The sequence below is a fragment of the Epinephelus moara genome, chromosome 16, assembly GCF_006386435.1.
Source record: "Epinephelus moara isolate mb chromosome 16, YSFRI_EMoa_1.0, whole genome shotgun sequence".
In the NCBI taxonomy this organism is placed as follows: Eukaryota; Metazoa; Chordata; class Actinopteri; order Perciformes; family Serranidae; genus Epinephelus; species Epinephelus moara.
The window spans coordinates 19794258-19808014 of record NC_065521.1 but is presented as its reverse complement, the minus strand read 5'-3'; the positions used below and the strand labels follow the sequence as shown (position 1 = coordinate 19808014).

Here is a 13757-nt window from a genome sequence, read left to right as displayed (position 1 = left end):
CACCCAGGAACACACAATAGAAAGAATGTGGGTATGAAAGTATAAATGAATTATTCAATGGTGACATTACATCCTTGATGTGCATTTCTCTGCAGGAACTCCAGTAAATCTCAGCAGGAGCTGCTGCTGGAACTGACTTGGGCCATCTGGCCTGAGCTGCCTGCATATGGCCGCAAAGCTGCCCAGTTTGTGGACCTGCTTGGATACTTCTCACTTAAAACCCCTCAGACAGAGAAAAAGGTTTGTTTGAAGGCCTCATGGGCTACTCTTATACTGATTTTAGTACAGCAATTGTTGTGAAGTCAGCTCATAAAATCTGACTTTGGAACTATATTTGTTAGTGTTTTTACTTTTCCCAACAGTGTAATTTGTAAGCGTTGTGTGCGATTTATGTCCTTGAATGTCTGTGTAGTCTCTTCCTATTTTTTCCCCAATAATTGTTTTCTGAGAGGAGATTTTTTGGCTGCACTTAAATGTAGTTCGGCCATCTTGCTTAAATAATGAAGATAATGTGACACAGCATTTTTGAATTAATAAATTATGTTTGTTTCTCTTTTCTGTTCTAGCTGAAGGAGTATTCCCAGAAAGCTGTGGAGATTCTGAGAGCACAGAACCATATCCTGACAAATCACCCCAACTCTAACATCTACAAGTATGTCAACACAAACATCCTTTTTTGTTGCAAGAAGAATGCAATTTTAAGTAGTGGAAATTACATGCATAAAATGTAATGATTTGATGTTTTCTCCTGCAGCACTCTGTCTGGTTTGGTGGAGTTTGATGGATTTTATCTGGAGAGTGACCCCTGCTTGGTGTGCAACAATCCAGAAGTTCCCTTCTCAGTAAGTGCTTCACAACTTCACTGAAATAACACAATCTCTAGCCTAAAATACACAAGACATTTAGCTAATATAATTCCCATTTTTAAGACCCTTATGGTGTAAACACAGTGTATTATTAAACTAAACATTGTCTTCTGTTTGTCCCTCAGAACATAAAACTGTCATCGATCAAAGTGGACACCCGGTACACCACCACACAGCAGGTTGTCAAGCTCATTGGAAGCCACACCATCAGCAAAGTCACAGTGAAGATTGGTGACCTTAAACGCACCAAAATGGTCCGCACCATCAACCTCTACTACAACAACAGGACTGTACAGGCTATTGTGGAGCTGAAGAACAAGTATGTGTCAACTAAGAGCTGCTGGTCTTTCTCTCTTTCCCTGTTTTCACTAGTTATGTGTTAAGAATATTTAATTAAAAATGAAGTTTTAAGGCAGAACGATTACATCGTGGTCACTTGCCACAGTTTTATTTTCATTCACGTGACACTATAAAGTAGAAGCTTTTAACTTAATTGTCTGTTTTTAGGCCTGCTCGTTGGCACAAAGCCAAGAAAGTTCAGCTGACCCCAGGACAAACAGAGGTGAAGATCGACCTTCCTCTACCCATCGTCGCATCCAACCTGATGATCGAGTTCTCTGATTTTTACGAGAACTACCAGGCCTCCACTGAGACCCTGCAGTGTCCACGCTGCAGTGCCTCTGTGCCGGCCAACCCTGGGGTGTGTGGCAACTGTGGTGAGAACGTGTACCAGTGCCACAAGTGCAGGTGAGCAGCAGGTTTCCTCTGCAGGTCTTCAAAGATTGAGAAAAGTATTGAAATGATTGGAGTCTTTGAAGTTAATTTATTTTAAATTGGTTATTGTCTACCAGGTCTATCAACTACGATGAAAAAGACCCCTTCCTCTGCAATGCCTGTGGTTTCTGCAAATATGCCAGATTTGACTTCATGCTATATGCTAAACCATGCTGTGCTGTGGATCCCATTGAGAACGAGGAAGACAGGAAAAAGGTAAGCAGCTACTCTTGTTTGTAAAGGAAATGGGGAAAAGGGGTTTGCCGTTCCAAAAACATCAGCCTACTCGTATGTTTTGTCCTCATTTTTTTGCTGAGGAAAGTAGATGAGTGAAGTAGTTTTCCATGAGTGAATTTAGGAGTCTCTACCTCCACCTTCACTCTTCATCTCTTATTGTTTGATGTATTCTTTTCCTGAAGGCTGTGACCAACATCAACACCCTGCTGGACAAAGCTGACCGGGTCTACCATCAGCTGATGGGCCACCGACCGCAGTTGGAGAGCCTCCTGTCTAAAGTCAATGAGGCAGCACCAGAGAAACCACAGGTCAGTCACAAGAGGAGCCTGAACAGTACTTTGAGGTCTAATACTAGATGTTGGATAAGAAATTGAGGCATGAGTAATGTGGATCATGTCTCTTTGACCAGTTTTGCTATTAACTTAAGTGTATGCAATTCACAGTTTATACACATGCATCGTACACATATCTGGGAAATTATTTAGTCTTTCTAAAATCATTTTTTAGCAAATGTAAATCTCTGAAGTCTTTGATTGCAGCTGATCAACAGAATTGGCATTGCAGTAATACATCATATGCCCACTAGCAGAACTGCCTGATGTCATGTCATTATAGTAGTAACAGTATTTTTGTAAACTGTTTGTTTTTATGTCTTCGAATTTCGATTCGAGCCTGTTTTTGTGCTGTTTCTACAGTGTTATCTTGTAATGTTATTTTGTCTTTTCGTGTTTCCCTCAGGACGACACTGGCGCAGGTGCAGGACTTGGTACATCCTCTGCTAATGTGAACAGATACATTCAGCAGCTGGCCCAAGAGTACAGCGGAGACTGCAAGACGTCATTTGATGAACTCTCCAAGATTATACAGGTGAGAAGGAAAAAAAGAAGTCATAATTTTCCCAGTAACTGCATTTGTTTTTCCCTGCTCACATCAAACTCTGGCCTTTATCTTTGTTTACAGAAAGTGCTTGCATCTCGTAAAGAGCTCCTGGAGTATGATCTGCAGCAGAGAGAGGCTGCCACCAAGTCATCCCGCAGCAGCAGCAGCCACCAGCCCACCTTCACCGCCAGTCAGTACCGAGCCCTCTCCGTGCTGGGCTGCGGCCACACCTCCTCAAACAAATGCTATGGCTGTGCCTCAGCTGTCACAGGTCACTGCATCACACTGCTTCGTGCCCTGGCCACTAACCCAGCCCTGCGGCAGATCCTGGTCCTCCAGGGTCTCATCCGTGAACTGTTTGAATATAACTTGAGGCGAGGTACAGCAGCCATGAGGGAGGAGGTGCGTCAGTTGGTCTGTCTCCTCACCAGGTATGTCCCTCCACCATAATGTGGTTAAGTAGAGGTGCTGAGTAAATGTTATAGATTTCCATGACTTGACGTTAGTAACTTAAGTGTGGTACTCAACACTGTCAGAGTTATGGGCAGTCAGTCTTGATTGTTACATTTAACTGTGTATGTATGCAGTGCATTGCAGTGGTGATTAAATATTCTGACTCTTGTTTCCTTCCGTATTATCCTGCTTCAGAGATCATCCAGAGGCCACGCAGCAGATGAATGACCTCATTATCGCCAAGGTGTCAGCTGCTCTCAAAGGCCACTGGGCCAATCCTGATCTGGTATGTCCTCTTACATGTCCAACTAGAACCTGAAGAAATTAAGTAATAATATAATAGTTTAATATGAAGGTTACGTCTTTGTGTTTTCAACAGGTCAGTAATCTGCAGTATGAAATGCTGCTGCTGACGGACTCGATTTCAAAAGAGGGAGGATGCTGGGAGTTACGGTTGCGTTGTGGTAAGCCTGATTTCCTAATCTTATCTATTAAAAACATGGGGTATTTTTTTAAGCTCTTTTTTAGAGTATTCACCTGTGGGGATTAGTTTTATGTGGAGTAGCTTATGCCTTAGTTTGATGGACTTTTTCAGATTCCTGTCTTTGGCCCTAAGTCCCTGTCTTGTGTGCATTGTTGTAATTCTTTGTTCTTCTGTCTACGATATTGGTCCAGTCAATAAACAATATAATGCATCACATTATATCCTTTGCATCATCTTACCATCCTATACTACTATACTATGTTGCTTGAGTTAACATTAATACCTCTTAAGTTTTTAGATGCCAGGTTTTCTTTTAGCTGTGGTCAGCCTTTATTGTGTTAGGGAAGTCATTATGACTGGTTGCACTTCAGGTCTGTCTAACAGCAATCTATTTTCTGTCCTTGCAGCCCTCAGTCTGTTCCTCATGTCGGTGAACATAAAGACGCCTGTAGTGGTGGAGAACATCACTCTCATGTGCCTGAGAATCCTGCAAAAGCTGATCAAGCCCCCTGCTCCCACTAGCAAGAAGAACAAGGTAAATATGCTGCAACTATGCCATAAAGGTGGTAGTGGTGCAAACTGTCTTAAATAACTAAAAAGAACCATTGAATTATTGTAAAGTAATTATAGTAATAATAATAATAGAATAAAAATAATTATTAAAATACACCAGCTCAAAATGTAATCATTTCATATGCCATGTCTGTCAGTTACTAGTTGGTTGTATCATGTTCCCTTACACAACAACATACGTTTGCTTTGGTTACAGGATGCTGCTATTGAGTCCCTAACCACAGTCAGGCCCTACAGTAATGAAATCCATGCCCAGGCCCAGCTCTGGCTCAAGAAGGACCCCAAAGCATCTTATGAGGCCTGGAAAAAGTGTCTCCCAGCAAGATGTAAGTACTGTGTCTAAACAAATATAAGTCTACTGTTAGACTCTATCCACAAAGAGCAGCAGAACCAAAACTCCTACCAGGGTGAGCAATTGACCCTCAAAGGCAACATAAACATGATGGTCAATGGCAGCGAGACTGTACAAGGGCGTTAAATGTGGATAAAAATTACCTCACCAGTTGAGTGATCTGGTGTATTGATATCACCATGCCCTTGTGTAAAGCAGTGCTTGCTGCCTATACACTGTGGCCACTTAATGGGTATTATAACATATGCATCTCCAGTCTGTAAATATTTATATGTGTGTATGTCTTTCTCTTCAACTGTTTTTTGTAAGATAATTTCATATGTCATTGTTTTTCTTAGAGCAATATCATCAGCAGGGGAAAACCCTAACAAATACACATTATATCAGTGTAGTGAGATGGTTCTCTTACTGCTTTTCAGTGTAATAATGAAAACTTGTGATGATAAGCTTTTCACTGTTGAGTTTATCTTGATAACCACAGGCCAGGAAACCGTGTCGAAGCCTCAGGGGAAGGCTGAGTTGCGAAGGCAGTACCTGTTGGAGAAGTATGTGTGGAAGTGGAAGCAGTTCATGAGGTCCAGAAAGGGTGAAGGCCTCTTCCCTCGCCTGCTCAAACTGAGCCACAACAACTGGCTGCGGCAGGTACCAAACAATAAGTAAAATAAAATACAATTTTGTATGAATAACCACAGTATTATTACTGTAGTATTGTTAGTGTGTATTATGTATATATGTGTAGTGTATTCGTGTATATGTTATGCTAGAAATACAATTAAGAGCTAGCTTGTTATTTCACAAACTTGTTTAAATGAAACTGTTGACTAAATTTGCATCTGTTGCAGGTCCTTTTCACACCTGCCACTCAGGCAGCCAGACAGGCAGCTTGCACTATTGTGGAGGCCCTAACCACAATCCCCAGCCGCAAACAGCAAGTCCTGGACCTGCTCACTAGGTATGAGCCTCAAACAGGAAACCAGCAAAACACAAAAAGTCACTTTATGTGGCACTAGGAATGTTCGTAAACTGTCATTTCATTACAGTAAGATTTCCTCTGTACTAAAAGTTAGTATATACAGCATACTCTATGTTAGCAGTAATAGTAAAATGAAATTGTGATGCCACTGATTGTGATATTCTCGACAAAATCACATGCTCCTAAGCTTTATTGAGGGCTAATATCAAGAAAAGGAAAAGTGGTGTGCAGACTCAAATTAGGATTGGGCACCTAAGCTTCACTTCCACTGAATGGTACTGGCATAGCTTGGCTGTTATTTTTTTGTTTTCCACTGGCAAAAGATGACGTTGTGGAAAGCACCTGGTACTGAATCGAGTCAAGTGGAGCCAAACCATGCAGTGTAAATGAAGCATTAGAGCCCTCTGAACCTGACTCGGTGTAAAATGAGTGTTACTGTGTGTCTGTCAGTTATCTGGATGAGCTGAGTGTAGCTGGAGAGTGTGCAGTGGAGTACCTGGGTCTGTACCAGAAGTTGATCAAGCCAACACACTGGAAGGTTTACCTGGCAGCACGTGGAGTCCTGCCCTACATCGGCAACCTGATCACCAAGGTAATTTAAGTCCAAAATAATGTTATCTTATAGAATGGTATAGCACTATATAGTAGGTAAACTCAGTTTTCTTCATAGGACATCTGTATGTGCCACTGGTTTCCTTGAATTAAAATATTCAGATACAGTCAATTATATAAATTAACTAAAATCCGGGCTTTAATTTCAAGAACATAATGTTGTGCTTTTTGTACATTACATTTAATCTGTTTGGTATCCATACTGATATAAAATACACCATTAGAGGTATCAGTATGTTAATACAATACTTAGTGTCAATGTAGCAAATAAAACAGGATTTTTCAATTCTGTGTTTTATTTGTCTGTTCAGGAAATAGCCAACCTGCTGGCTCTGGAGGAGGCGACACTGAGCACAGACTTGCAGCAAGGCTATGCCCTCAAGAGCTTGACTGGTATGTTCATTCAGTCCTGTGTTATTTCTGACTATGAAATTAGACGTGACAAAGTACTGTTGGGTTTAGATGAGACCTTTAACAATTTATGATGAACATATTTAAATAAGGTGTGTGTTTGATGCCTCTGCAGGATTGCTCTCTTCTTTCGTGGAGGTGGAGTCCATCAAGCGGCATTTCAAAAGTAGGTTGGTTGGCACGGTGCTTAACGGCTACCTGTGTCTGAGGAAACTGGTGGTACAGCGCACCAAGCTCATCGATGAGACGCAGGACATGCTGCTTGAGATGCTGGAGGACATGACAACAGGTATGCACTGACTTAAGTTCAACAGACATTCATTTTTTTATTGTTAATTGTGGTTCAACTGCTGCATTTTGGGGTTTATAATAATTCTTTGTTTTCATAGTAAAATCAAAGAACAGCTTTGGTCCCATCATAACTTATTTGAATTAGTTTAGTCTTTCTTTGCTGTTTAAATCTGTTTTCTACAGGAGAGCAAATCCACAAAAAATCTGTGGAATTAAGTTATTGTGCATTTGAAACATCAGCATTGTAAAACTTGTGCTGTTTATAGGTACTGAATCTGAAACCAAAGCCTTCATGGCAGTGTGCATAGAGACTGCAAAGCGGTACAACCTGGATGACTATAGGACACCTGTGTTCATATTTGAGAGACTGTGCAGCATCATCTATCCTGTGAGTTACCTCTTCCCTGGTGCATTTTTATTGAGAAACGTCGTTCAGAATGATGCACTAAAATTCTGTGAAGCTGCGAGTTTGTCTTCATCTGGAGTTTTTGTATCATCTTTCGTGTTTAGGAGGAGAATGAGGTCACAGAGTTCTTTGTGACCCTGGAAAAGGATCCTCAGCAGGAGGACTTCCTGCAGGGTCGCATGCCAGGAAACCCCTACAGCAGCAACGAGCCTGGCATTGGCCCTCTGATGAGGGACATCAAGAATAAAATCTGCCAAGACTGTGACCTGGTGGCACTTCTTGAAGATGACAGTGGCATGGAGGTAAAATGTGTATTTAACGCCACCAGTTTTTCTTTTCTTTTTTTAAACTTCCATTCCCTGCATATTTAAAACAAAATTTTAAAAATACATTTATTTGATGCCTCTCTGTTTTCATCAGCTTCTGGTAAACAACAAAATCATCAGCTTGGATCTGTCAGTGGCAGAGGTCTACAAGAAGGTCTGGTGCCCGACAAATGAGGTAAGAGTCCCAGTGAGTTTGACAGTGAATGACTGACCCTTTTAATAGCATTTTGACATGTTGACATATTCATTAAGTGCTTACAGTACTATAATAGTAGTGTAATAAGGCGATTGCTGTTAGTTATGGAGCATGCTTGCTTTTCTTTTTTTTTTTAAAGGGTGAGCCAATGAGAATCATCTATCGAATGAGGGGTCTGCTGGGAGATGCCACAGAGGAGTTCATAGAGTCACTGGATTCGACCACAGGTTAGAGTTACTGTTAATTTAAAGTATTTTTACATATGTTAATGCTGTGCTCTAATCACAAGTGCCTGTATTTCATACCCTCTTGAAAGAGTAATGGAAAAGATTAACTAAAATGTTTGTCCTGGCCTTATTACAGATGAGGAGGAGGATGATGAGGAGGTGTACAAGATGGCAGGAGTCATGGCACAGTGTGGAGGACTGGAGTGTATGCTCAACCGGCTCTCTGGCATCAAAGATTTTAAACAAGGAAGACATCTGCTCACTGTAAGCCCCTCACAATAAGATTGTGATCTTTGTTTTCTGACCTTCAGAGCATACTGAAACATGTTTGGAAATTGAAACTGTCTTCTATGTCCATGAATAATGAAATAAGTCTGAAAAATTACTGGATTTTCAAGCTTTAGCCCAACCAGCCTTTCTCTCCTGTTGTTAACATGGATTATTTTTCACACTATAACCCTTTACTATACACGAAGAGGAGACTGCATAGAATAAACTAATGCTTTTCTCATTTAAAGTCCTGGTAAAGCAAAAATATGTGTTTTATGTTTGTCACCCCACAGAAAAATGTGTCCTTCACCATATAGTCGAATTTGAATGGCTAAAAAAATTTCACGTTAAAACAACCGATGGGTACATTTGTGACAGCTATTTTGCTTGTGTTTATTTAATTGTGGCATTTAACAAAGATGTTATCAAACTCACTGCTCACACACAGGGTGAATGAAACAACACTGATGCTATGTGCTCTAACTTTAGTTTTTATATAGTGGAGGAGAGGTTATGTTATGATGGCTCCAGTGCATCATCGAGCCATGATTTCAGGCCTGCCTAAAATATCCTGGACACGATTACAGTGTAAAACAGTTTAACTCTATAGTGCAGTACTGTAAAGTTCACAAAGTTTCCCATTTTCACCAATATTTTGAGATGTACATGTAGAATGTGTTTAGACAGAAATCTCTGATTCTGCTTTGCCCAGACTTTAAGATGTCATAAAGAGAACTTGGTTCACAGAAGTGTCTTAATGTTTTTTTTAAACAAAAAGTCTACTTTTTCTTGCACTTCTGGCAACAGCAGAAAAAACAGCAGTCTCCTGCGCAGTTTTTATAAATACCAACAGCAGAGCTACAGAGTTGACCAGTGTCCATTTTTCTCTCTCACAGGTTTTGCTGAAGTTGTTCAGTTATTGTGTGAAGGTGAAGATCAACAGGCAGCAGCTGGTCAAACCAGAGATGAACACACTCAATGTCATGCTGGGAACTCTAAACCTGGTGAGTGTTACAGTGACTGTGTAACATTGTGTCGTGTAGTCAAATTAGTGTGGAGGAGGGTGAATCTGGTGCAGTTCATTAATCAAATTTGAATTGTAGTGCAGTCTTAAACTGCACTGTAAACGTGAGTGGTTAAGAGTAACTTTAAGTGAAAAAAGTTGTAATGTCTTTTTGTTCCCTTCAGGCTTTAGTGGCAGAACAGGAGAGTAAGGACAGTGGTGGAGCCTCCATAGCAGAGCAAGTTCTGAGCATCATGGAGATCATTCTGGATGAAGCCAATGCTGAGATTTCAGAGGACAAGGTAAGCAGCTAAAGCAGATTAACTCTTCTGAGTAGAGAAAGAAACATGAAAATGTTTGACACCATAATAATGTTAAAGCATGTAAAAGTTTTAGGCTTGTAACCGTTTGATTCAAACTGGGATTGGTTTGTATTTTGCAGGGTAACCTGCTGCTGACAGGAGACAAAGATCAGCTGGTCATGTTGTTGGACCAGATCAACACCCCGTTTGTGCGCTCCAACCCAAGCGTGCTGCAGGGTCTGCTGCGCATCATCCCATACCTGTCCTTCGGTGAACTGGAGAAGATGAGGATCTTGGTGGAACGCTTCAAACCATGCTGCAACTTTGACAAGTGGGCATCATTCAGCTTTCATATACAAACAAACACATATTTGAAGTTGGATAATGTTCAGGTCTTTAAATGGACTGAAACGCTTCCAGCCATTACAAAGAGTTGTTACACAGTTGTCAAATTATGTTGATCATTTCTCACAAATCTATGCCACTCTAAGAACCTTACCTCTTCAGAGAGTGTTGCAGTTTGTGACGAGGTAGTACTGACCCCTGTCTTTATTTTCTAAGGTACGACGAGGAGCATAGTGCAGATGACAAAGTGTTTTTGGACTGCTTCTGTAAAATTGCTGCTGGGATCAAAAATAACAGCAACGGCCATCAGTTGAAAGATCTCATTCTCCAGAAAGGAATTACACAGAGCGCACTGGACTACATGAAGAAACATATCCCCAATGCCAAAAAGTAGGTCCTTTCACATCTTCAAGTACCCAAAGGCAGTCTGTCGATAAATTTGATATAATTAAATACATTTTCTTGATTGTTTAAACCATTTTCTTCTTGTTTTAACTCTCTCATCAGTCTGGATGCAGATGTCTGGAAGAAGTTCCTCTCCAGACCAGCTCTACCCTTCATTCTCAGATTGCTCCGTGGTTTGGCTACTCAGCATCCCCCCACACAGGTACTAAATATTATATTTATGGCATGTAAACAGTTTATATGTATGGTGGAGTCATGGTATGATTAATTGGTATTAACCATTTAAAGCCAGCTCGCAAACTCAGCATCAGCAATATTTTTGCAAACAAACAAACCCCACTTACCTAACATGACTGTGTGTCTTCTTATCTTCTGTTCAGGTGCTGATAGGCACAGATTCAATAACCAACTTGCACAAGCTGGAGCAGGTATCCAGTGACGAAGGCATCGGCACGCTGGCGGAGAACCTTCTGGAGGCACTGAGGGAGCACAGTGATGTCAACCTGAAGATTGAAGCAGCCCGAAGGGAGACCAGAGCTGAGAAGAAGCGAATGGCTATGGCCATGAGACAGAAGGCCCTGGGAACTCTGGGCATGACGGTACTCTTCTCCACTCTTATCTGACTTTTGTTCAAGTGCTGTTCATTTGTATCTCTGTTTCATTAACACAGCCCAGTGTTATATTGTTGACTTTTACTAATGTGTGGTTTATTATGTGTTTGCCTTTCAGACCAACGAGAAGGGTCAGGTGGTGACCAAGACCTCACTGTTGAAGCAAATGGAGGAGTTGATAGAGGAGCCAGGCTTGACCTGCTGTATCTGTAGAGAGGGTTACAAGTTCCAGGTACACATCCAGGATTATGAAAATTGCACTCTTTCATTTGGATTAAATCATTTTATGTATCAGCTGTCACTTAGCGTACTTGTAGACAGACAATATTATATACCAGGTAGCACTCTCAGTCCCTGAGTACTGAGTAGAACTTGGTTATCTTGTTGTATACTGACTCATCTTGTGTTATTTTGAATTAATGTTTCAATCTTTGACCTTTTCATCCTAGCCAACCAAAGTCCTGGGTATTTACACTTTCACAAAGCGGGTGGCCTTGGAGGACTTCGAAAACAAGCCTCGGAAGCAGCAGGGCTACAGCACTGTGTCGCACTTTAACATAGTCCACTATGACTGCCATCTGGCAGCTGTCAGGTAGCAACAAACACCATCACATACTTGTTGATGTTTAGGCCTTGTTCAGATGGACGGTATTTTTTGTTTACAGGGTTTTTCCCTCTTTGATCCTCAACAAATTTCCTGTCTACACACACTGTTACAAAAAAAAAATCTCTGTCCAAGTTAAAACACAAAAAGCCGGAGACGGAGAACATCAATTTGGCCTGAAAAAAAGCTATTACTGCCTGGAGCAGTGACCTCTGTAGCACATCCTTACACCTCTGCTCCTCAATATAGTGAACGAGTAAACATGTAGAATCCTGTTAACAAGGTTAGAACCAGCACTATTTTGATCACGTCTGCCATTGCACAAAATGTCACCAGATTTTTGACACCTCACAAAGGAGGTAACAGTGCTGTTACAAGCCAAAAACATAGTTAATCCTCTTAACACACTAACACTGAAAACTGAGTTTCTGAAAATCTTCACCCTGGACTGAGTTTTATAAAAGCTCTGTTTTCATTTACCTAAAATTCAGTTTGCTTGTGGAAAAAAAAGGCCAAAAGCGTTTACAAAAATACCTGTGTCCATGTGGACTAGGCCTCAGAGTGCCCATTAAAAATTATGCAGTAACCTCAGTTTTCATTTTTTGTAACCTAATGTTTGTATTTTTCCTTTTTCTGTGAGCAGGCTGGCTCGTGGGCGAGAGGAGTGGGAGAGTGCTGCTCTCCAGAACGCCAACACCAAGTGCAATGGGCTGCTTCCTGTGTGGGGGCCACATGTGCCAGAATCAGCCTTTGCTACATGCTTAGCAAGGTAAAATTATGCATCAGCACACACGCAGAGCAAAATGTTACTTCATGTGGCACACTGAATCATTCCCAACTGGATTTCTCTCTGGCACACAGGCACAACACATATCTGCAGGAGTGCACGGGCCAGCGTGAGCCAACGTACCAACTCAACATCCATGACACCAAACTGCTGTTCCTCCGCTTTGCTACCGAACAATCGTTCAGCGTGGACACAGGAGGAGGAGGACGAGAGAGCAACATCCACCTCATCCCCTACATCATCCACACTGTGCTCTACGTCCTCAACACGTACGTATCCAACCACAGAAATTACTCATCATGCATTCAATCTGTGTTAATGCCCAACTACCAGATGACACACACGCCATTAGTCACCTGTTTGACATTTAGCAGTTATATGTAATTTTCTCCTCATCTCATTTTGCCTTGCAAACTCACTGCAGTACAAGAGCTACGTCCCGGGAGGAGAAGAACCTGCAGACTTTCCAGGAGCAGCCATGTGAGAAATGGGTGGAGAGCTCGTACGAGGTTGAAGGGCCGCACTATTTCACTATCTTGGCCATGCACATTATGCCACCTGAACGCTGGAGGAGTACACGTTTATACTTCCTACGAAGACTCCTGGTCAACGCACACGCCCGCAAGGTCTCAGCAGTCAGCACCAACAAGTACGACACAAATAACTTCTTCTTTTTTCTGTCTGTCTTTGCTTTGTAGCTGTCGCAGGCTTGATGCAATAATTTGTCTATCATATAAGTTAAATTGCTTTAGTTTTGTTTCGGGATGCTGTGTACTGTATTGAGGATTTTCATATTAAATTAGAAAATCAGTGTGTCTTAAAACAAGCTCCGACCTTCATCTACTTCTTGTCTTTTATTATTAGACTCACAGATAAAGCACCAAAGGAATATGCAGTCTATCGCTCGCCTCTTCTCTTCTGGGGCCTGGTGGATCTCGTCTACGACATGTTCAGGGTAAATATGTTACAAACTTCTCAAATGCTGTTGTACGTGTTGATGCCACAAACATTCAGATGACATTCTGCTGTGTCTATGTTTCGTGTTTGTTTTTTTGTTGAGATGCTTTGATCAATTGGGCACTGATCAATGTTGGTCATATCTTGGTAAAGTTGCAGGACATTCCTAATCAATGTTTTAGGGTGTTTAAAAATGATTCATGCCAATACCAAAACAAAAGCTTGGTGAACGAATTAACAGCAAAAACAGAGAGCTGAACGTTGATGCGAACAATGAAAACCTCTGAATATAGTCAAGTGAAGTTTAAGACCTCTTTTCTTTGACATCAGTGCTACTTGGATCACATATGACACATTTATTTCCAGTGTGGAGATTAAAACTACAGTGACTGACATTAGTGTCTTTTTCCTCT

At 41.3% G+C, this 13757-nt stretch overlaps 1 protein-coding gene across 4 annotated transcripts in view; it reads left to right on the top strand.

Annotated features, from left to right (window-relative positions):
* The window catches only part of ubr4 (ubiquitin protein ligase E3 component n-recognin 4), a 54996-nt gene that overhangs the window by 39112 nt on the left and 2127 nt on the right, over nucleotides 1–13757 (top strand). For all 4 annotated transcript variants that reach the window (XM_050064106.1, XM_050064105.1, XM_050064104.1 and 1 more), the window contains 35 exons: nucleotides 96–240; nucleotides 567–652; nucleotides 755–842; nucleotides 992–1185; nucleotides 1374–1613; nucleotides 1718–1856; nucleotides 2060–2185; nucleotides 2616–2744; nucleotides 2838–3187; nucleotides 3405–3495; nucleotides 3589–3673; nucleotides 4101–4228; nucleotides 4463–4592; nucleotides 5100–5260; nucleotides 5461–5570; nucleotides 6042–6183; nucleotides 6515–6596; nucleotides 6730–6903; nucleotides 7172–7293; nucleotides 7416–7613; nucleotides 7732–7812; nucleotides 7973–8060; nucleotides 8197–8324; nucleotides 9227–9334; nucleotides 9519–9635; nucleotides 9776–9966; nucleotides 10197–10370; nucleotides 10488–10587; nucleotides 10766–10984; nucleotides 11115–11228; nucleotides 11446–11588; nucleotides 12244–12369; nucleotides 12462–12656; nucleotides 12812–13036; nucleotides 13252–13342. In XM_050064106.1, the coding sequence (XP_049920063.1) occupies nucleotides 96–240; nucleotides 567–652; nucleotides 755–842; nucleotides 992–1185; nucleotides 1374–1613; nucleotides 1718–1856; nucleotides 2060–2185; nucleotides 2616–2744; nucleotides 2838–3187; nucleotides 3405–3495; nucleotides 3589–3673; nucleotides 4101–4228; nucleotides 4463–4592; nucleotides 5100–5260; nucleotides 5461–5570; nucleotides 6042–6183; nucleotides 6515–6596; nucleotides 6730–6903; nucleotides 7172–7293; nucleotides 7416–7613; nucleotides 7732–7812; nucleotides 7973–8060; nucleotides 8197–8324; nucleotides 9227–9334; nucleotides 9519–9635; nucleotides 9776–9966; nucleotides 10197–10370; nucleotides 10488–10587; nucleotides 10766–10984; nucleotides 11115–11228; nucleotides 11446–11588; nucleotides 12244–12369; nucleotides 12462–12656; nucleotides 12812–13036; nucleotides 13252–13342 (5020 nt within the window). The remainder of the gene's footprint in view (nucleotides 1–95; nucleotides 241–566; nucleotides 653–754; nucleotides 843–991; nucleotides 1186–1373; nucleotides 1614–1717; nucleotides 1857–2059; nucleotides 2186–2615; nucleotides 2745–2837; nucleotides 3188–3404; nucleotides 3496–3588; nucleotides 3674–4100; nucleotides 4229–4462; nucleotides 4593–5099; nucleotides 5261–5460; nucleotides 5571–6041; nucleotides 6184–6514; nucleotides 6597–6729; nucleotides 6904–7171; nucleotides 7294–7415; nucleotides 7614–7731; nucleotides 7813–7972; nucleotides 8061–8196; nucleotides 8325–9226; nucleotides 9335–9518; nucleotides 9636–9775; nucleotides 9967–10196; nucleotides 10371–10487; nucleotides 10588–10765; nucleotides 10985–11114; nucleotides 11229–11445; nucleotides 11589–12243; nucleotides 12370–12461; nucleotides 12657–12811; nucleotides 13037–13251; nucleotides 13343–13757) is intronic.